Below are 21743 nucleotides of genomic sequence, written 5' to 3'. Positions count from 1 at the left end.
TCATCCCTTCAGCAAATAACACAAGTAAGACTGATAAGACAACCCATAAATGTTAATAAGACAGGAACACAAAATTAAGGTATGTCAGTCAAGAATCTAATGCATTTACACAGCAATGATGGTACGCGAGGCCAGCCTATTCTAAGATTGTGAACCTACACTTGAAATGGTGTGAAAAAAAAAACTTGCATTTATATAAAAACTTTCACAGTGGTTGTCAGTCAAAAGCCAAGCAATGGCCATTTCCAACAAGATAGTTGCCCCTTGACATATATTAGCATTACCATTACAGAAACCCCCAGAAACATTCAGGGGGGGGTGAGGTCAACATTCACCAGAAACTTAACTAAATCAGCCACAAAATGCAGTGACTACTAGACCAGATCAGAGGCTGGAGAGTCTGTGCTGTGTGGCTCACCTCCTGATCCTCCAAAACTTTTCCATCACCTGCAAGATGCAAGTCAGGAATCCCCTCCATTTGCCAGGATAAGTGCAGCCTCGACAACACTCAAATAGTTCAGCACTGTGCAGAGCAAAGCAATCCATTTGATCCGCAGCACATCCAGCACATTAAACACCCCTCCCTCCAATACTAAAAGGCTGCAAGCAATGACATTGCAACACTCCCTTAGTTATACGCTGAAACAACAATTTAGATTATGTATTGAAGTGAGGTTTGAACCCACACCTGCTGATTCTGAAGCATAAGTGCTAAAAAATGAGCCAATCTGACACTGCAAGGACAACAACATTGCAATTAGCCACAAATATATATTTTTTCATTTTAGAGACAAACTTAATAATCGCACATGCTGTGACATTTCAGAAATTACCATTTTCTTCCTGGAACAGGTCGAGGTGGCTTTCCACTACTGCCTTTTTGTTTTGGGGTTGTTTGAGTGCTGTCTGGAGGAAGTTTTAGTGTTTCAATGATAACTCGGGCCAGATAAATGCGACCCAGCAGGGTTAGTCTATCAACACTCAACTCAATAGCTTGCATCTCCTGCTCAGCTAGTAGAGGACGTTCTTGCACAGGGTAGGAGCTGTAGATAAGAAACATTAAAAACTATTAAACATATGCAACTCATAAAAGCTAAGCAATTGCAAGTGTTCACTCTTGTCTTCATAAGGGGGAGATCACCCTAGTGGACTCAGGGAATAAATGCATGGTGTAATTCTGAGTTATAATATTCTGGAGGTTACCAGATACAAACCTTTGTGTGTGAGGTAACTAGTTACAATTGTGGTGGCTGTGAGTGTACTACAAAACTCCAGGAAGGAAGGGAAAGCCAGGATTCTCAATACTAACCGACAGAAAATAAACAATGGCTTAAACATGATAATTGACCAGTTGGTACAATGACAATGGGCTACCCAGCTTCAGGCAAGAGGAGACCTTCTGTCCACCTAGCAAACCTATCCTCAAGTATTTTCAGTGTACTTCCAATTTATGTCATCATAATTCACCACTTCTGAAGAAGGTGGGAAAGAAACATTAAAATGTTGAAGGGGAGGGGGGGTTGGAGGAAGGGCAGGGAAGCACCTTTTATTTTTTCAGTTACTTGTATATACACAGCAACTTATAATACTGCTCAAAAATACCATATGAGAAGATTACTTTGAACAGGGTGACAAACAGGCAAACACAGGAAGTATAAATGCACAGAATCAGAGTGCAGAAGAGGCCTTTTGGCCCATCGAGTCTGCACTGACATGTGAGAAACACCTGACCTACCTACCTAATCCCGTTTACCAGCATTTGGCCCATAGCCTTGAATGTTATGACGTGCCAAGTGCTCATCCAGGTACTTTTTAAAGGATGTGAGGCAACCCGCCTCCACCATCCTCCGAGGCTGTGCATTCCAGACTGTCACCAGCCTCTGGGTAAAAAAGTTTTTCCTCACATCCCCCCTAAACCTCCTGCCCCTCACCTTGAACTTGTGTCCCCTCGTGACTGACCCTTCAACTAAGGGGAACAGCTGCTCCCTATCCATGCCCCTCATAATCTTGTACACCTCGATCAGGTCACCCCTCAGTCTTCTCTGCTCCAATGAAAACAACCCAAGTCTTTCCAACCTCTCTTCATAACTTAAATGTTTCATCCCAGGCAACATCCTGGTGAAACTCCTCTGCACCGCCTCCAGTGCAACCACATCCTTCCTATAATGTGGCGACCAGGACTGCACACACTACTCCAGCTGTGGCCTCACCAAGGTTCTATACAACTCCAACATGACCTCCCTACTTTTGTAATCTATGTGTCGATTGATAAAGGCAAGTGTCCCATATGCCTTTTTCACCACCCCATTAACATGCCCCTCCACCTTCAGAGATCTATGGACACACATGCCAAGGTCCCTTTGTTCCTCAGAACTTCCTAGTATCATGCCATTCATTGAATACTTCCTTGTCAAATTACTCCTTCCAAAGTGTATCACCTCACACTTTTCAGGGTTAAATTCCATCTGCCACTTATCTGCCCATCTGACCACCCCGTCTATATCTTCCTGTAGCACAAGACACTCAACCTCACTGTTAACCACCCAGCCAATCTTTGTGTCATCTGCAAACTTACTAATCCTAACCCCCATATATTCATCTATGTTATTTATATAAATGATGAATAGGGGGCCCAGCACAGATCCCTGTGGTACACCACTGGACATTGGCTTCCAGTCACTAAAGCATCCTTCTGTCATCACCCTCTGCCTCCTACAACTAAGCCAATTTTGAATCCATCTTATCAAATTACCCTATATCCCATGTGCATTTGCCTTCTTTAGAAGTCTCCCATGTGGGCTTTGTCAAAGGCCTTGCTGAAATCCATATAAACTATATCAACTGCACTACCTTCATCTACACACCTGGTCACCTTCTCAAAAAATTCAATCAAATTTGTTAGGCATGACCTCCCTCCGACGAAGCCATGCTGATTATCCCTGATCAAACCTTGCCTCTCCAAGTGGACATAGATTCTCTCCTTCAGAATTTTCTCCATTAGTTTCCCCACCACTGACGTGAGACTCACTGGTCTGTAGTTCCCTGGCTTATCTCTACAACCCTTCTTAAATAGCGGAGCCACATTAGCTGTTCTTCAGTCCTCTGGCATCTCCTCTGCGGCCAGAGAGGAATTAAAAATTTGGGTCAGAGCCCCTGCGATCTCCTCCCTTGCCTTCCTCACAGCAGTCTGGGACACAAATCATCCGGACCTGGAGATTTATCCACTTTTAAGCCTGCCAACACATCCACTGGCTTGTCACTCCCTATACATAGGGAGCAGATATCGAAAATTTAAAATTTGGTTTTATATAACGTATGTCAGTTGTCTGATAGTTTCCATTACAATTCAACGTCTATGCCATAGCATTAAAACATGTAAAATTAGAAATGCTGAAAAACTGTGAAGTATTATTCAGACATTACATAATCTGACTGACATTACAGAAGTAGTGAAATATAAATACAAATTCTATTATAAGGAAAACCAATATTGATACATCTGAAGTTAGCATAGAGGCACTATTTCAGTTACAAAAATTCTCTCCATCTGTATTTTCTCTAAATCTAAATCAGATAAGGTATTTTGATTTAGTCATTGTTTGGGTTTTAACTTACACTTAGTGCTGCTCCAATAATGTGCAATTGATCGTTATACACATAAGCTTGCACAGATCATGAAGCAGCTCTAGTTGCTCACATGGAAGTCAGACTTTTAGACCAGCCCAATCAGCTGGCATTGGTTACTTTCATTTTTCACGCATCTAGCTCGGAATACAAGGCTCTTCAAAGGAACTACTACTTCTCTGCTACTACAAAAATATTTCATAGAAACATGAAAATTACAGCACTGGTGCCTACCATTCAGCACATCACGTCTGTGATAATTCTAGGTCTTCAACTAAGCCCATCCACTCTCATTCCTTTTCCTTACCCTTTTTTTCATATTGCTCATTTTCAAATACTTATCCAGTTCCTTTTCAGAGGACATAGATAAGAGAATGACTTTTACTGAATTTTTAATCTTAAAATATTAATGATAAGTAATGATTAAATATCAAAGGTAAGTTGCCAATCACATAAGAAAGGAACCTGCATAGCACTGCTGTATGGCTGGTGGTTAGGCAGCATTGCAGGCAATGTAAAGGTCATCAACAGCAATGCACGCTAGTTATTTTTGTTAAACATAGTGCTGACAGGGCCATCTAAACAAAAGCAAAAGCAAAACGCAGTTCCGGTCATCAATTCAAACAGAGTCTGGTAACTAGACCTTTGATAAAAGATTTATACAAAACCACATTATTAAACTAACCAGTTTCTGCACACTAGATACGTATACAATGTTATGTTTACTGTCATTAAATATGTTGCTAAAATAGTATATTACCCGATATTCTTTGCTGCCTCATTTAGATTTAAATCAGTAACACCGTGATCTGATGCAAGGTGGGACAATCCGTGCTGGTTATGGATATCAGCTTTGCGAAGGGATTGTTGTCTCAGTTTTTTCTGTGAGGTATCCAACTCCTCATCTTCACTAGTAAAATCACTTACACTACTTTCATATTTCTATATATAAAGAACAAACGGATAAGAAATCAAATTAAAATGTTTGAAGGATTGATTCAAGATTGCAATAATGTACCATATTTCACTTGATGCCAAAAGTCAGCTATTCCAGGTGTATAAAAATCCTTAACATCCATTTTACATTTTTAATCGCAGAAATCGAAAATTTCGATTTTCGAAAATTGAAAATCATTTTCATCAATATTTTAATGCTACGTTAATTTTATTCTATTATTTCAGACAAATCAGATAACAAGAATGCTCAGTTTAGGAGTTTGGGCTAATCTCAGTTGTGCAGTACATTAGGGCATGAAATACTGTGCTGTAGTTGGCTGCATGCGAGTTCAGAATGGCTCAAAGTGTTTAAAATATTAATAACGTGCACATTATTAGTCACATCAAAAAATATCTGTTGAACAACAGGGCTTCCAATAATTTTGATGATCTCACTATTTCCATTTCACAATAAAAATTATACAATTAAATGCCAGGCATATCAACATCTAACACTTCCATGCATATATCCTGACTAAGTTTGTTGTTACAGACCGAATCTGTTCTTAGCAGCCAAAATATTGATGCCATCTGGTGCCTGAGACCAGCTGAAAATATTTGCTCTTCAACAGGCAGCACAAATGGAGATGCATCTAACAGCTCAATAAAGGGGTGTAGATACAGAGAGCCCTGGGGGTATATGTGCACAAATAGTTGAAGGCAGCAAGGTTGAGAAAGTAGTTAAAAAGGCACACAAGATCCTGGGTTTAATAAACAGAGGCATTAAGTACAAAAGCAAAGAAGTTATGGCGAATCTTTATAAAGCACCGGTGCGGCCTGAACTGGAGTTGTGTCCAATTCTGTTCACTGCATTTTAGAAAAGATGTGAACTCTTTAGACAGGGTGCACAAAAGATTTATGAGAATAGATCCAGGGATGAGGGGCTTCAGTTACATGCATAGATTGGAGAAACTGGGTTGTTCTCCTTAGATAAGGTTGAGAGGAGATTTGACAGAAGTGACATCTAGAGAGTAAAGAGAGAGAAACTGTTCCTACTGGCAAAAGGGTCAAGAATGAGGGGGCATCAATTTAAGCTGACTGGCAAAAGGTCCAATGGTGACATGAGAATTATTTTCTATGCAGTGAGTGGTTAGGATCTCAAATGTTCTGATGCAATTCAGGGGTCTCAACACAAAATTGGATAAGCACCCAAGAGGTACGAGGATTAGGACTAGCTGAGTTACTCTTGCAGGGGGACGGCATGGACTAGACAGGCCGAAGGGCCTCTTTCTGCGCTGTAACCACGCTTTGATTCTGAGTGCAAGCAGTTCAGTTAACTGCTCTTTTACTTTCCGGAGTTAAGAGATGGTTTTGCAAACTTCAGCTAAATGAAACTCTTAGTACTACACGTTATTTCAGTTATACAGTTATCAAAAGAAGTCTCATTTTTACAAAATTTACTGCTATTGGTTTATTTTCCCCAGTTTTTCTCCACTAACCTTGGAGAAACCAGTTAAGAGTGATCATCACTGGGCTGCCTGCAGGGGTCACAAACCCTCAACAGTAATCCTTCTTTTCTGCCAGCAACCATAACCATGTGTGCTTGGTAACCCGTCCGTTCCAATAGTTAAGACTTCAGTATAGGTTCACTGCCCTCAGTTTTTTGCCTTCCACTTGGTCAGCTTCCCACTCTACAAGAGGTATCGAACCTTAACCACTGACACGTGATTCAATCATCAGTTTTGTTGTTTTAACACAGACTATTCCTACTCTTTCCCTAAATCTTTCTCCCTCTACCCTCCCAAATGGTGCCCAACATATTCCACAGCAGCACATTCAGAAACACAAAGTCTTTGCTTTTGCATGTTTATTGGGGTCCAGCTCTCAGTACGATAAGCTTCATATATCACAAAAATTACTCTTTCTAGGACTGTTCTAGGATGGAGCTGGTAGCAACCAGAGAGCAGGTGCTTAATTGGCCTCTTAGAAGAAGTGTGACACATAGACAACAGCTTGAAGATAGAAACTAGCCATTTTTAAATATCTGAAACCATTTTGCATTGGAGCACAAAACACAAATTTATGGTACATAAAATTATCCATGGTTATTATTGGCCATAGTTAAATAATAACATGCTAGCAACAGTTAACATGCAATAATTCCAAGGATCTCTGCACCCTTATGACTCACAGGGTTCTTGTAGAAGAGATGTTCCAACAGGCTCTGATCATAATGAGGGTCATTCAGTTCACTTTCATCTAAAATACTACTTCCTGTAGATGACGACTCTGGAGGGGAGCCTATGCCATCCCAGTAATGGAGAGGGATAGAGTCAGTACTGTAGGCAAAAATAAAGAGCACATTATAATAGTACCATACAGTACAGTGCACATTACACTGTACAACAATTTACAGCAACTTGGCTTTATAGAGAACTTTTAATTTTGAATTACATTCAAACAACAAATGCAAGTGAATAAAACAGATGCAGTGTCAAAAGCTTGGCCAAAGAGTTTTAAGCATAAGATCGTAAGAAATAGGAGCAAGAGCGGGCCATTCGGCCCCTCAAGCCTGCTCTGCCATTAATAAGACCATGGCTGATTTGGTTTTGGTCTTAACTCCACTTTCGTACCTGCTCCCATAGCCCTCGACTCCCTTGTAGATCAAAAAGCCTGACTAGCTCAGCCTTGACAAGTGAAGAAGAGTGGCATACCTCCACGATGCTGTGTTAACTTAAAGTTATAACAATTACGCAGTTCCTCCTGGAGGCTTTTCCCTGTCTGGTTGATACTTTGCAACTACAAAGCTGAAAAAATAAATCTTTTTATTAAGAGCTTCCAATTCGCCGAGGAGGCTTCAGGCTAATCCACATCCAACAACCTGCTCAGAAAGCTCTACTTGCATTTTGACAGCTATGGCAAATTCCACACAGTTCCCTTTTATGAAACAATGTAGAGTCTGCCTGACTGTATTATGATTTTCTACTAACTCCTCAATAATGGATCCTAGCATGTTCCCAATGACAAATTGTGAGAATGGATGTTATTTTTAAAAAATGTTTTTGGGGAACATTGCGTTATTCTGTAAAGAAGGCTGGGTGCCTGTGTACGTGATTTAATTAAGCTGGGCAAGAGATTGATAGTAGTCAGCTTCTCCGGGGTGGGTGGGGGGGAGGCGGTTTTAAAACATGAAAAGGATAGAGGTGCTGAGTTTGAGGTACAAGTAAATAGATTAGATCTAAGTCATTTGAACCAGCCATCAGTCAAGCCAGAAAAATCTTGGGCTGCATCAAGCAGTTTTATTCTGAAGTGGATTCCACCGCAGAGTGGAAGAGGGTAGAGGTCATGTGGTATGCCTTTATTGAAACTACAGCAGTTTGCCTTGTGTAACATTACTGGATTTTATAGTAGGCACCTTTAAGGCAGTGTTGCCTGGAAGGTGTTTGCTTGTGGGTCTGACCAAGTAGAGGGTTTTTTGGGAGAATGCGTTGTAAGACTAACTTTAATTGTGTATGGTAATCTTGTGTGCTTAAGATTTTTTTTATTTTTGTTAATAACACTTCTAATTTTTAAAATCCCACAAGTGGCAACAGATTCTCTATTTACTCCCTCTAAACCTTTCATGACTTTAAACATTTCTATCACATCTCTTCTTAATCTTCTCTGCTCTAAGAAGAGCAACCCAAGCTTCTCCAGTCTAGCTACATATCTGTAATTTCTCATTCCTGGAACCTAGTAAATCTCTTCTATGGCCTCTCTAAAGCCTTCATGTCCTTGCTAAAGTTTGTTGTCCAGAATTGGACACCCTCTCCTAGGTGGGTCCGAGCTACTGTTTAATATAAATTCAACATACCTTTCTGGTTTTTGTACTAAATGACTTGATTTATCCCATATGCTTTATTAACTGCATTGTTAACTTGTTCTGCCACCTCCAGGTTTCTCTTCCCTTAAGCCCTCTTTAAAATTATTTTACATGTATTGCCTCTCTTCATTCTTTTAGCCAAAATACATCATCTCAGACTTTTCTGTGTAGAATTTCATCTCACACGCCTATTCAATCCACCAGTCTGCCTATGTCCTCTTGAAGTCCATTACTATCTTCCGCAATGTTCATTACACTCCCAGGTTGTGAGCCATCTGCAAATGTCTAAGTTGTGACAACATCTGTGGAGAGGAATACAGTTAACGTTTAGAGTCCGAATGACTCTTCATCAGAACTGAGAAAAAATAGAAAAGAGATAAAATATAAGCTGGTTTAAGGCGGGGGCGGGTGGAGGGAGACAGGTAGAGGGCCAGTGATAGGTGGAGATTGTCCTTTCGTCTGTGACATTTTTTTGGCAAAGAGGCGTTGACAGTGGTGATCTTAGCTAAGATATGTGCTCATGGTGACATTAAGGGTAGAAAGCAGGACGAGCAAGGTACAGATAGCGCTAGTGGGGGTGGGGTGGGGGGAAGGGATGTACCAGAGAAAGGAAGTGAGAGGAGTTTAAGGAGAAATTGTTCAGTGAGAGAACAAGTTCAGCCAGACAGAGGAGAGTAGTCCTTAAACTCCTCTCACTTCCTCCAAATAAAAGGTGTGGCTATGGGTACCCGCATGGGCCCCAGTTATGCCTGTCTCTTTATGGGGTATGTGGAACATTCCTTGTTCCAATCCTACTCTGGCCCCCTCCCACAACTCTTTCTCCGGTACATCGATGACTGCTTCAATGCTGATTCATGCTCTCGTCTGGACCTGGAAAAATTTATTAATTAAGCTTCCAATTTCCACCCCTCCATCATTTTCACATGGTTCATCTCTGACACTTCCCCTCCCTTCCTTGACCTCTCTGTCTCAATTTCTGGTGATAGACTGTCCACCAATATTCAATACAAGCCTACCGACTCCCACAGCTACCTCGACTACAGCTCCTCACACCCCGCTTCCTGTAAGGACTCCATCCCATTCTCTCAGTTCCTTCGCCTCCGTCGCGTCTGTTCTGATGATGCCACCTTCAAAAACAGTTCCTCTGACAGGTCTGCCTTCTTCCTTAACCGAGGTTTTACACCCACGGTGGTTGACAGGGCCCTCAACCGTGTCCGGCCCATCTCCCGCGCATCCGCCCTCACACCTTCCTCTCCCTCCCAGAAACATGATAGGGTCCCCCTTGTCCTCACTTTTCACCCCACCAGCCTCCACATTCAAAGGATCATCCTCCGCCATTTCCGCCAACTCCAGCATGATGCCACCACCAAACACATCTTCCCTTCACCCCCCCCGGCGGCATTCCGCAGCGATCGTTCCCTCCGGGACACCCTGGTCCACTCCTCCTTCACCCCCTACACCTCAACCCCCCTCCCACAGCACCTTCCCATGCAACTGCAGAAGGTGCAACACCTGCCCCTTTACTTCCCCCCTCCTCACCATCCAAGAGCCTAAACACTCCTTTCAAGTGAAGTAGCATTTCACTTGCACTTCCCTCGATTTAGTCTACTGCATTCGCTGCTCCCAATGTGGTTTCCTCTACATTGGAGAGACCAAATGCAGACAGGGTGACCACTTTGCGGAACACTTTTGGTCTGTCCGCAAGCATGACCCAGACCTCCCTGTCGCTTGCCATTTCAACACACCACCCTGCTCTCATGCTCACATGTCCGTCCTTGGCCTGCTGCAATGTTCCAGTGAAGCTCAATGCAAACTGGAGGAACAGCACCTCATCTTCCGACTAGGCACTTTACAGCCTTCCGGACTGAATACTGAGTTCAACAACTTTAGATCATGAACTCTCTCCTCCATCCCCACCCCCTTTCTCCAATAATTTATATATATTTTTCTTTTCCCACCTATTTCCATTATTTTTAAATGTATTTCCATCCATTGTTTTATCTCTACCTTTTAGTCTATTTCGATCCCTTCCCTCCACCCCACCCCCACTAGCGCTATCTGTACCTTGCTCATCCTGCTTTCTACCCTTAATGTCACCATTAGCACATATCTTAGCTAATATCACCCCCGTCAACACCTCTTTGTCCTTTTGTCTATGATAACTTTTGGCAATCTATCACCGGCCCTCTATCCAGCTCTACCTGTCCCACCACCCCTTTAAACCAGCTTATATTTCACCTCTTTTCTATTTTTCCTCAGTTCTGATGAAGAGTCATTCGGACTCGAAACATTAATTGTATTCCTCTCCGCAGATGCTGACAGACCTGCTGAGTTTTTCCAGGTGTTTTTGTTTTGGATTTCCAGCATCCTCTGTTTTTTGCTTTTATCTTAATGTCTAAGTTGTGCCTTGTGCTCACAATTAAAAGTCATTGATGTACATCAGAAACAGCACTAGGTCCAGGACTAAACCTTGGGGAACTCCACCTCCCTCCAGTCTGAAAAACCATCATTCACCACAGTTCTGTTTTCTATCCCTTCGCTAAATTTGTAACCATGCTGCTCCTGATCCTGTCATCCCACGGGCTTCAACTATGCTAACCAGTCTAATACATGGTGCTTTATCAATCATCTTTTGAAAGTCTATACACAAATCAATTGCAATACCCTCATCCACTCTGTTACCTCATCAAAATCACAATCAGGTTAGTCAAATATGATTTGCCTATAATAAACCCCATGTTGGCTCTCCTTTATTAGTCCAAATAGCTGTTGAGTTTCTCCTGGATTATTTCTAAAAACTTATCCACCACTAACATTAAACTGATTAGGCCTGCAATTGCCAGGTTTTGAACAAGGTTGTAACATTTGCAATCCTTCAGTCCTTTGGCACCACCACTCCTGTATCTCAGGAGAACTGGAAGATTGTGATCAGCACTTCTGCGATTTCCAGCCTTCCTTCACCAACCTCGGATGCATCCCATCCACACAGCATGCCTTAGTTACAATAAGTACTACCAGCATTTCTAGTACCTCCTCCAACTATTTCTATCTCACCCAATATGTCGGCACCCTCTTATTCACCACAGCTTTGGCAAAATCATCCTCCTTGGTAAACGCTGACACAAAATATTCATTTATTACCTTAGCCATGCTATTGTCTCCACGAACAGATTTCTATTTTGGTCCCTTATTGGCTCCACTGCTCATCCAACAACCTTTTTAACTGGGACAGATCCATTCTCAACACTAAAATTGGCTCTTCTCCAATTAATTATTTTTTCTCTCGATTGTTCCTTGTCTTTTTCCGTAGTTAACCCAAACCATGTGATATTATGATCACAGTTTCCTAAATGCCCCCCTGCTGACACTTGATCCATCTCATTCCCCAGAAACAGATCCAGCAATGCCTCCTTTCTCATTAAGCTGGAAACATACTAATCTAGAAAATTCTTCTGAACACACTTCAGAGACACTTTGTCCTCTCTGCCCCTTACACCTTGATTATCCTAATATAGATTGGGTTAGTAAAAGTTCCCCATTATCACTACTCCATAGTTTCTGAATCTCTCCGTAATTGCCCTGCAAATTTGCTGCGTTATATCATTTCCATTAATTGATGGTCTATGGAATACTCCCAGGAGTGGAACGGTACCTCGACTGTTTCTAACTCTGACTAAATAGATTCTGTCCTTGAACCCTCCAAGCCATCTTCACTCTCCAGCGCCACAATATTCTCCTTCAAAAATATTGCCATCCTTCCTCCTTTATTTCTTTCCATACCTTTCCTGAATACCTTGTACCAAGCATATTTGGTGCCCAGTCCTACCCTTTTTTGAGCCAGGTCTCAGTTATTACCACAATATCATATTCCCATGGAGCTATCTGCCATTGCAATTCACCAGCCTTATTTAACATGCTTCATACATACATATACATGCATTGTAAGCCTATTTTAAACATTACTACATTCCCTTTTAGCCTGACCCCATCTAATGCCTTACTATTTCCTACTCTAGTGCTATATTTCTCCTGGTCCTTTATGAACCTTGCTTCTCTTATACATCCTGGTTCCCAGTCCACTGCCAAGCAAGCTTAACCCCTTCCTAACAGCAGTCACAAACTACCCCACGATGGCATGGGTCCTAGCTCTGTTGTGGTACAACTTGTCCGGCCTGTATAGGGATCCAACTCCCCCGCCCCCCCCACCCCCGTGGAACCAAACCCAATGCCCCAGGAATCTAAAGTTCTCTCTCCTGCAAAATCTTTCCAGTCACAGGTTCATCTGTTCTGTCCTCCTATTTCTATATACTTACTAGCACATGGCACCAGGAATAATCTGGAGGTTATGACATTGGAGATCCTGCTTCCTAGTCTCCTATATAATTCCCTAAATTCTGACTGCAGGACCTCATTCTTCTTTCTACTTATGTTGTTGGTACCGATATGAACCACAGCCTTTGGCTGTTCACCCTCCCCCTCAGAGTGCTCTACAGTGACTCTGTGACAGAAGGTTGAATATGAGAAAAAGCTAGCCAGTAATATAAAAAGATAGTAAGAGTTTCTACAAGTATTTAAATAGGAAAAGATTAACTAAAGCTAGTGATACTGGGGAATGGATAATGGAAAACAAGGAAAAAGCAGAGGCATTGAACAGGTGTTATATGCCTGCCTTCATTGTAGAAGATTTGGAAAACTTCCCAAAGTTACTTGAAAATCAAAAGTGAATGTGAGGGAAGAACTTCGAACAATCACATTCACTAGGGAAAAGGTGCTGGAAAAACTATTAGGCCTAAAAGCTGATAAGTCCCTAGGACCAGATGGCCTGCATCCTACAGTCTTAAACGGGGTGGCTGCACAGATAGTGGATGCATCGGCTATAATCTTCCAAAATTCCTTAGATTCTGGAAGGGTTCCAATGGATTGGAAAATAGCAAATGTAACACCTTTATTCAAGAAAGAAGGGAGACAGAAAGCAAGAAACTACAGACCAGTTAGCCTAACAGCTGTCATAGGGAAATTGAGAGAATCCATTATTAAGCGGGTTATAGTAGGATACTTAGAAAATTGTAATATGATCAGACAGGGTCAACATGGCTTTGTGAAAGGGAAATCATGTTTAACTAATTTATCAATAGTTTTGGACCCATGCCATCGTGGGGTGGTTTGTGACTGCCGTTAGGAAGGGGTTAACCTTAAGCAAGGTGGATAAAGGGGAACTTGTAGATATGGTGCACTTAGATTTCTAAAAGATGAGATGAGGTAAAAGGTAAAAGATCAGGTGCCACATCAAAGATTACTACACAAGATAGGAGCACATGATGTAGGGGTAACATATAAGCATGGATAAAGGATTGGTTAGCTAACAGGAAGCAGGGTAGGGATAAATGGGTCTTTTTCAGGTTGGCAAGCTGTAACTAGTGGAGTACCACAGTGCTGGGACCTCAACTATTTACAACCTACTTCAATGATTTGGATAAAGGAACCAAATTTACGGTAGCTAAATTTGCCGATGACACCTAAATAGGTAGGGAAACAAGTTATCAAGAGAAGGTGGAGAGTCTGCAATAGACAGGTTAAGTAAGTGGGTGAAAATTTGGCAGATGGAGTTTAATGTGGGAAAATGAAAATTTGCTCACTTAGGCAGGAAGAATAGAAAAGCAATATACTATTTAAATGGAGAGAGATTGTAGAACTCGGTGGTAGAGAAGGATTTGGGTGTCCTGGTACATGAATCACAAATAGTACGTAGGTACAGCAAGTAATTAGGAAGGCAAATGTGATGTTGGTGTTTTGCAAGGAAAATGGAATATAAAAGTAGGGACATTATACTGCAGCTGTACAGGGCATTTGTGAGACCACATCTGGAATACTATGTACAGTTTTGGTCTCCTTATTTAGAAAAATATATAATTGTGTTAGAAGCAGGACAGAGAAGTTTCACTTGACTCATTGAAAGATTTATCCTATGAAGAAGGGTTGAACAGCTTGGGCCTATCCCCATTGGAGTTTAGAAGAATGACAGGTGATCTTATTGAAACATACAAGATGCTGAGGGAACTTGACAGGGTAGATACCAGGGGGGATGTTTCCACCTGTGGTGGAGACTAGAGCTAGGAATCATAGTTTTAAGAATAAGAGGTCTTCCTTTTAAGACTGAGATGAGAATTTTTTTTTCTTTCAAGAGGGTCATTAGTATGTGGATTTCTCTTCCCCAGAGAGCAGTGGAGGACAGAGTTTTGATAGACAAGGGAGTTGAGGGTTATGAGGAGCAGACTGGAAAGTGGATTTGAGACCGCAACCAGATCAGCCATGATCTTACTGAATGGTTGAGCAAACTCAAAGGACGAAATGGTCTACTCCTGTTCCTAAGTCCTATGGCATCCTTGACCTTGGCACCAGGATTCAACATACCATACTGGCATCATTTCTGCAGCCTGTCTGTTCCCCCAACCATAGAAACCCACAACCATAGAAACCCACATCATTAATGCTTTCTCAATCTTCCTCCTGCCCCTCTGAGACACCTGTGGTGCTGTCAACTTGGCTCTGCACCCCCAAGAACCACCCCCCTCGCCAGTATTCAGAACTGAATATTGGTTAGGCAGCAGGATTCAGGGGACTCGTGACCTACCCATCTGGTTCCAGCGGTCAAACATTCCCTCTCTACTTGCTCACTCTTAAGCTATGGTGTGACCAATACCAGAAAAATGCTGATGCACTGCAGCAACATCAGTCACTGCTCAAGACCCAAAACCCAAAATTCAAGCTTCTCCTACTGTTGCACATATAGTTGCTTAGGACACAACAAAGCATCCTGGAGTTCCCCTAGAGAACAGGATGTGCATTCCATGGGACTGAGGTACCCTGGCATACTGTTATTCATTAGATTATCAATTAAGAGATTTAAGCTTAACACTTCAATAAACACTTACCAATCTTGTGTTGACATCACTTTATTGTTTCTTACCTCTAACCAAATAGGTCTTTCTTGAACACCTCGAAGGCATTTTCTCTTCCTAACACTGCAATATTTTACTCAGTAGATACAGCTACCTCTCTTTTTCTTTCCTAAATACCTTGTATCTAGGAATATTAAGCCCTATCATTTTTTGAGCCAGACCTGTTATTTCCACTACATCATATTCCCACATGGTTATTTGTGCCTGCAGCTCACCAACCTTATTAACCCCATTTACACACATGCGCTCCAAATCCAACTGAGATTTCTTTGTATTTCTCATGATCCCACTTAATTCTTTATTATTTTTAACTCTTTGTCTCCCATTCCTCTGCTTACCTTGTTTCTATTTAATACTATAGGCGGCAGTGGCCCCGATGGTGGATAGGAAAGCAGGAGACAATCCATCCTTAGCCATTTCAGGGAGTCCCGGCCTGATTCTGAGCAAACAGAAAGCTAATGAACTGCCGTTGGGGTTGCCATCGCTTCAGGAGGAGAGATCCCGTCTCCAAGAGCTATTGGTCAATTGGAGGGCCGGCAACTCTTCAGTCCCAGCAGCACCACTGGGAGCCAGGATAGGGGCAGCCCTTGCCAGTAGGGACCCCTTTGTGTCAGGTACAGTGTGCCTGATCAGGAAAGCCATTCCCTCCCTCCCTCACCACCCCTAGAGAGCCCGCAAGGTTTTGATGAGTGGTCTCTCAATGTAGCAGAAGGCCCACCCACAAAGTGGCAGTGGCGGGGAATAGGCCCTTAATTGGCCACTGAAAGGTCTCAATTGGCCTCTGGGGGTGGGGAGAATGCTGTTCTCCACATTCCCCACCTGATCAAATTCCATGGTGCAGGAAGGCAATGGGCATGCCACCCCCACATTCCATTCTCCATCTCCACACCCAACCTCATCTCGAGGGCCCCATTAAATTCTTCCCTACATCTTGGTGAATTAGTTTAAATCCACTCCTACAGCACTAATTTGCTAATTTTGATCAATATCAAATCCCAAATTGAGCGTCTGAATTTCGTCTCAGTTTGAGCTCAGCACTACATGACAGGCGGAACGGGGCCAATTAACAGGGCTTCAACAGCTAAGTCTTTCCCTCGGCATATAAATATCACGTTGGCTTATGGAAACCATTGTAAAGTTACAAGTACAAATCAAATTAAAAAGCACTCCCTACATTTACCTCCCTAGAAGTAACTTGATGGCCATGGCTTCTGTGTTAGGATGAACTTCTTTTAACGGGTGCTCAGCAGATGGTAGTAAAGAATCTTTGGTTGGGGAAGTAGCTTCAGATTCCAGCAAATTATGAAGCAAATTTCCAGAATGTGATCGGAGTGTTCTGACAGGGGTAAAAAAATTGATAAAACTATAGATTAATGTGGCTGAAAGACAGCTACAAATGCAAAATTATGTAATTCCGTAAGTTTGCAAACATAAGGCAGAGTGACTAGCAATTAGGCAATAGAAGAATACGTCCATGGCAGTCATGTGGCATAATTCATCTCCAGAAGTGTGACTGATCAGATAACTCACAAATAACAAGCTCATCAATAGATCCATCAGTACAAATATTTAGCATATCAAACTGCTGTCCTGGGCAGATTCTTCTTTAAATAACTGGGCAATTTCATATTGGAATTTAAAAATTGTAGCCTGTTAAAATATGTTGTTTTTTGATATCTCTGTGATGTCCTGTGTTATGAACAGGAGGGGAGTTAATTTAAACAGCCCTGATTTCTCTTCACACCACTTGCCCATAAACAGAAAGGTGTTTTGATTTGTTTCCTTTATAAGCGGTGGCTGCTTACCAACCCCTCAGCTTTGGTGTGATCCAATTCTCTATTACTAACTCCACAGCAAACTCAAAGTAGGGTAAGCTCAGAGGGTTAGTTTATTTGCACACACTCAAAACGCAAGGGGCGGTGGGGGGGCAGGGTCACTATGTAGCTTCTTGTGCACTCATACAGAAAAAGTGGGGTTGAGAAAGAAAGATTTAAAAGGCAAAGCCCACAGAGAAAAGAATTATGTTTTCACATGTGTCCAGAGTCCAGAATCAATGTCTAATGGTGCATTCTTTCAGAGGTCGGCAGGCTGAACTGATGCTGGGTAATTCACTTTTCCAGTAGAGTTGACTTCCACGATCACGATGAGATAGGCACGCTGAGATGAATCAGGCTTGTAGGTAATGATACAAAAAAACTAGCAGAAACAGTGTAGATGGGGCCAGGCATTCAAAGCTGAACAGAGCCCCTTGTGTGTGCAGCTGCTTGGTCGACAGAAAAATGGCAGACAGATTTCTCAGTACCAAAAGGCAATATTACTGGTTCATGTCACATGACTCCCATCTCTCCACTCTGGCATTGACAAAGGGCATGTATCCCTTTGTTTGGGCCCCTGAGATTGTTAATGTTCCAACAATTAAGTCTTGAACGGAAGGTTGCGGGGTCTTCTGTCCTAGCAGATGAATCGGCTCTGGTTGCCCAGGCCTGGCTTATGAAATGTAGATGGTCCTCAAATACTTCCCTTTGAATTTGGTCTCTGAAGCCCACAGGGGGTCGATAGAGTCTCTTCAGCGATAACATGGTGTTGGTTTCTGCGAAACTGCCATATTTGCTCTCATTGTTTAAAGGTCACAGGCAGACATAGGTTCAGCCATTTTAAAAAGGGTGTTTGCTCAGTTTTTAATATTTTAGAAATTAGCCGTGAGGGTATACACATAGCAAAAATATAGAGGGCGAGGTCTTAGTCCCCTGACACTTTAAATGGAAATAATACTTTTTAAATTATTCCCAGTCAGGTTTGTCTTTAAACCCAAATGCAGAAAGTTGATAATGAACAGTTAATAAAGTAACCTCAGTGAGGGGTTCAAGTGACATCAGAACTTGCAAGGGTAAAGTTGAGTAGCTTATAACTGTCACCTGAACCCAAGATAAAGTGACTGCTTAGTAAATTACTCCAAGTGGGCACATAAGGTTTTCATATAGTAGTCTTGACAAGTAATTTTACTTCATGTTCAATTGGTTCCTCTTTAATCTCAGCTGTGGCTCAGTTCATAGCACCCTCGCCTTTGAATCAGAGGGTTGTGGGTTCATATCCCACTCCTGGAAACCAAGAACTGTGATTGTACTCAAAAGAGTTGCAATCTGTGACTGTTGATAACTCGAAAGAATTTAATCTGTGGTGGGTGTGATGGGAGATATTGACATCCCAAATACTTCCACCTAGTTGATGTACAAGGTCACTGATACTCAAGGATCAACAATTATGATGTAATTAAAAATATATTGAATGGTTATTTGCAATTGATCCTGGAAAAATAAGTCAGTAACATTGTATCTGTAAAAACAAATATTTTAGAAAGTAGCTTGTAAGTTAGTATCACCAATCTTCTAATGGATCTGTAATCCTATTTTCACTTTAAAACAATTTACATTGCAGTATTGCTTTCTATTGACATTTGTTCAATATTCACATTTTTTATTCAGTATTACTAAAACAGACTAAACTTCAAATTAAAGGTAGAATAAAAGCAGCCTCTCTACAAAAATCACACAGAACAGATTCAAAATGATCAAAACTTATTATGTGCAATACATTGTCAGATCAAAGCAAATGATTCATAGTGCAGTGGAATAAATGCTGAATATGCACTGTGTCACCATTCCTCTTCCCCGTCTGCCTGGATGTGTAACTGTCTACCGAGGTCCCACACACTATAAACAGATAATTGAATTCAAAGTAATCGGAACTGGATTTTTTTCAAAAGATACAATGAGAAGCCATCTCAATTTTCACCCATCTTTCATTACAGGCTAGATTGCACATCAGATAGCATATCTTTCCTTTCATCCCTTGTTTGCACTGATCTGTAGTATATTCAATTTTAATGGACATTTAAGGACAGGTCTATTAGAAGCTGCAAAGAGAATATATCAAGTGCAGACCTTTCATGACAATGTTAACCTATCTCTTCTACTAAAAACTGATGGAACTGTTGTGCATTTCCAGCATCTCGTTTATATCCCTTTATACAGCCCATTATTCATCTCTACTGTTGTTCAAATTCAGAAACACAGTTAACATTAGGCCATAATTTGCTGTCAAAATAACTGAGTTAATGCTGCTCTCCGTTATTTTTGCACAAATTGTACCTCAACTTCAGGTAAGGCATAGACATGGGGCTAAAATCAAAATCCATAAGCTGCTGTCTGAGTCGTGGTGCTCCAGCATTAGCTTTGTGAAAACAGTATCTTGCTGTCTGCCTCAATATTGAGATGCAATGAATGCCATGAAGTACTGTACTTGTGGGGTACATGCAAATTGAATATTGCTCATTTCAGCCTTATGATCTAATAAGCGTTAATTACTTCCAGTTGACCACTGTGGCACTGAAAATTAATTATTATAAGTGTGAAGACTCATTCCTTCAGGTTTTAATTGTAGATTTACAATTTTCAAAGAAGTTACCTTTCCATGCTGTCTGTTTTTCTGTCTTTCTTAATCTAATCTTTCTTTCCCTCACTTTATTTCTCTTTCATGTCTGATTTGGCATTCCGTTCAGCAACTTTAATTTATGCTTCGTCACTAGTCCTTGTGCAGTTGATTTCACAATCCTGTGTTTTGGTTTTTTAAAGAGATGTATAGTTTCTTGCCCTGTCTTCCTCACTGCAAAATCATCATCTCACATTTTCAGCAACTTGCCTTGTAATTTTTTTTTAAAGCTAACGATGCAAGGGCAAGTCTAACTAACAACACATGCTGTCAGGTACCCTACCATGATAAATTATGACCCATTCTCAGCATATTGGCTGTTTATTTCCTCTCCATTTTTCTCCCTTTCTCGCATGAAGGTGCTAAAATTGCATTCAGACCAATTCAAAATTCTTCAAATCTAGTTCATATAAACCCCTTACATAATTTCCAAAGATGCTACCAGCCTTCTGATACGTTGCCCAGATGGCTATGAATCATGTGTGCGCTTAAAAGGGCAAATGCTGACAATTTGTTTGATCATGCAGCACATCACAGCTAATCTCAATCCGGTCTCTACTATATCCACCCCTCTCACACATGCTTTCCAAGAAGAGTTCCTGTCTAGTGATCATGGAAAGCAACTAGGCAGGTATTTTTCCTTCTTAGTGCAGAGATGCTGAGGACAGCTGTAGTATCTTACAGATGCCCACTGGAGTCCAGCCCTCTCAAATGGAAATTAAATCTACCATTCTAGAATTGGCATCAGTTCTGGCCTCACAGGCCTCGAGCTAGTATTTCCACTCTTGATCATCATCTAGTGACTCCTATTAGAATGCATAATTTTAAATACAGGTTGACGACAAAACCTAGCAAGACTGCGATGTACCTCAAATCAAATAACCTAATGAAACATGAATAACAGGCATTGGATAAAGTATCAGTGTACTGATGCCATCCATGGACTGGGGAAGAACTCTAGCCAATGTTTATGTTTTGTATCTATCTCATCCCACTGTAGAAGAGTACAAAACCAAAACTATGAATGCTATTATGTCAAAAAAAAACCAGTAGATCAGTTGGTAGTTTCGGTGAGTAGTGTGAAGAGATCACTTCAACCCATTACTACTTTCATGCCTCTACAAAAAGGTTGCCATAACTCTTTTGGTTAGCTCTCAGGATTAAAAATTGTGGTTGCTTCAAATTCAAAGATACAAAAACTACTGAAAATTTCATCAAGCTTACTTTGATTTTGGCATGCCAATGTCCTGACATGGAACAATGTAAGGGCTGTCCACTAATCCAGGTACACCATTCGGGACAGTTTTCATAGCAGAAATCACCATTGCATTTCGCAGTTTGCTGCCTCGGTCCAACAACACTATAAACAAGAATACATAGTGAACAAATAAACAGTTGCAGAGTCTCACTTCTCCGATAACAATATGAATTTATATAGCAAGTTTAACATAAAAAAAGTCTCAAGGTGCTTAAGCAAAGAGATGGGTTTCAAGGATGGTATTAAATGAGTAGAGAACTAGACAACTGAAGGTACTGCAGTCAATGGTGAGGCAAAGGGATGGGGATTGCAAAGCCCTCGTCAGTTCAGTCTTTCCTGATAGTTGTACGCTCTCAGTAGTTCCGGGATCATGCTGATATTTTTTTTTAACATTTTCTCCAATGCTTTATATTCTTTTTTAAACATGACGATCAGAACTGTGCACAATACTCTAATCATGGTTCCACACATCTTGCTGTAGGAGGTGCAGAAACCTTATTGGTGGGATTCAAACAGGGAGTTGTGGAAGAAATGGGCAACGATTGTGTTAAATAGTTTTTGCAAGGAAAGAAATGTTATAAACAGGGTGGTAATTGCAAGAACGTTAAAAAAAAGT

The 21743-nt window shown here is 41.3% G+C and overlaps 1 protein-coding gene across 1 annotated transcript in view; it reads right to left on the bottom strand.

Annotated features, from left to right (window-relative positions):
• Window positions 1-21743, bottom strand: part of c2cd3 (C2 domain containing 3 centriole elongation regulator) — a 146149-nt gene that overhangs the window by 99277 nt on the left and 25129 nt on the right. Inside the window, exons 6-10 of the mRNA XM_078545200.1 lie at window positions 21094-21229; window positions 16562-16717; window positions 6752-6899; window positions 4385-4566; window positions 834-1043 (exon numbers count right to left, since the gene is read on the bottom strand). Coding sequence (XP_078401326.1) covers window positions 834-1043; window positions 4385-4566; window positions 6752-6899; window positions 16562-16717; window positions 21094-21229 — 832 coding nt within the window. The remainder of the gene's footprint in view (window positions 1-833; window positions 1044-4384; window positions 4567-6751; window positions 6900-16561; window positions 16718-21093; window positions 21230-21743) is intronic.

The sequence above is a fragment of the Cetorhinus maximus genome, chromosome 7, assembly GCF_964194155.1.
Source record: "Cetorhinus maximus chromosome 7, sCetMax3.hap1.1, whole genome shotgun sequence".
NCBI classification, from domain to species: Eukaryota; Metazoa; Chordata; class Chondrichthyes; order Lamniformes; family Cetorhinidae; genus Cetorhinus; species Cetorhinus maximus.
Note: the sequence above shows the minus strand (reverse complement) of the source record. Positions and strands in the feature narration are given on the sequence as shown.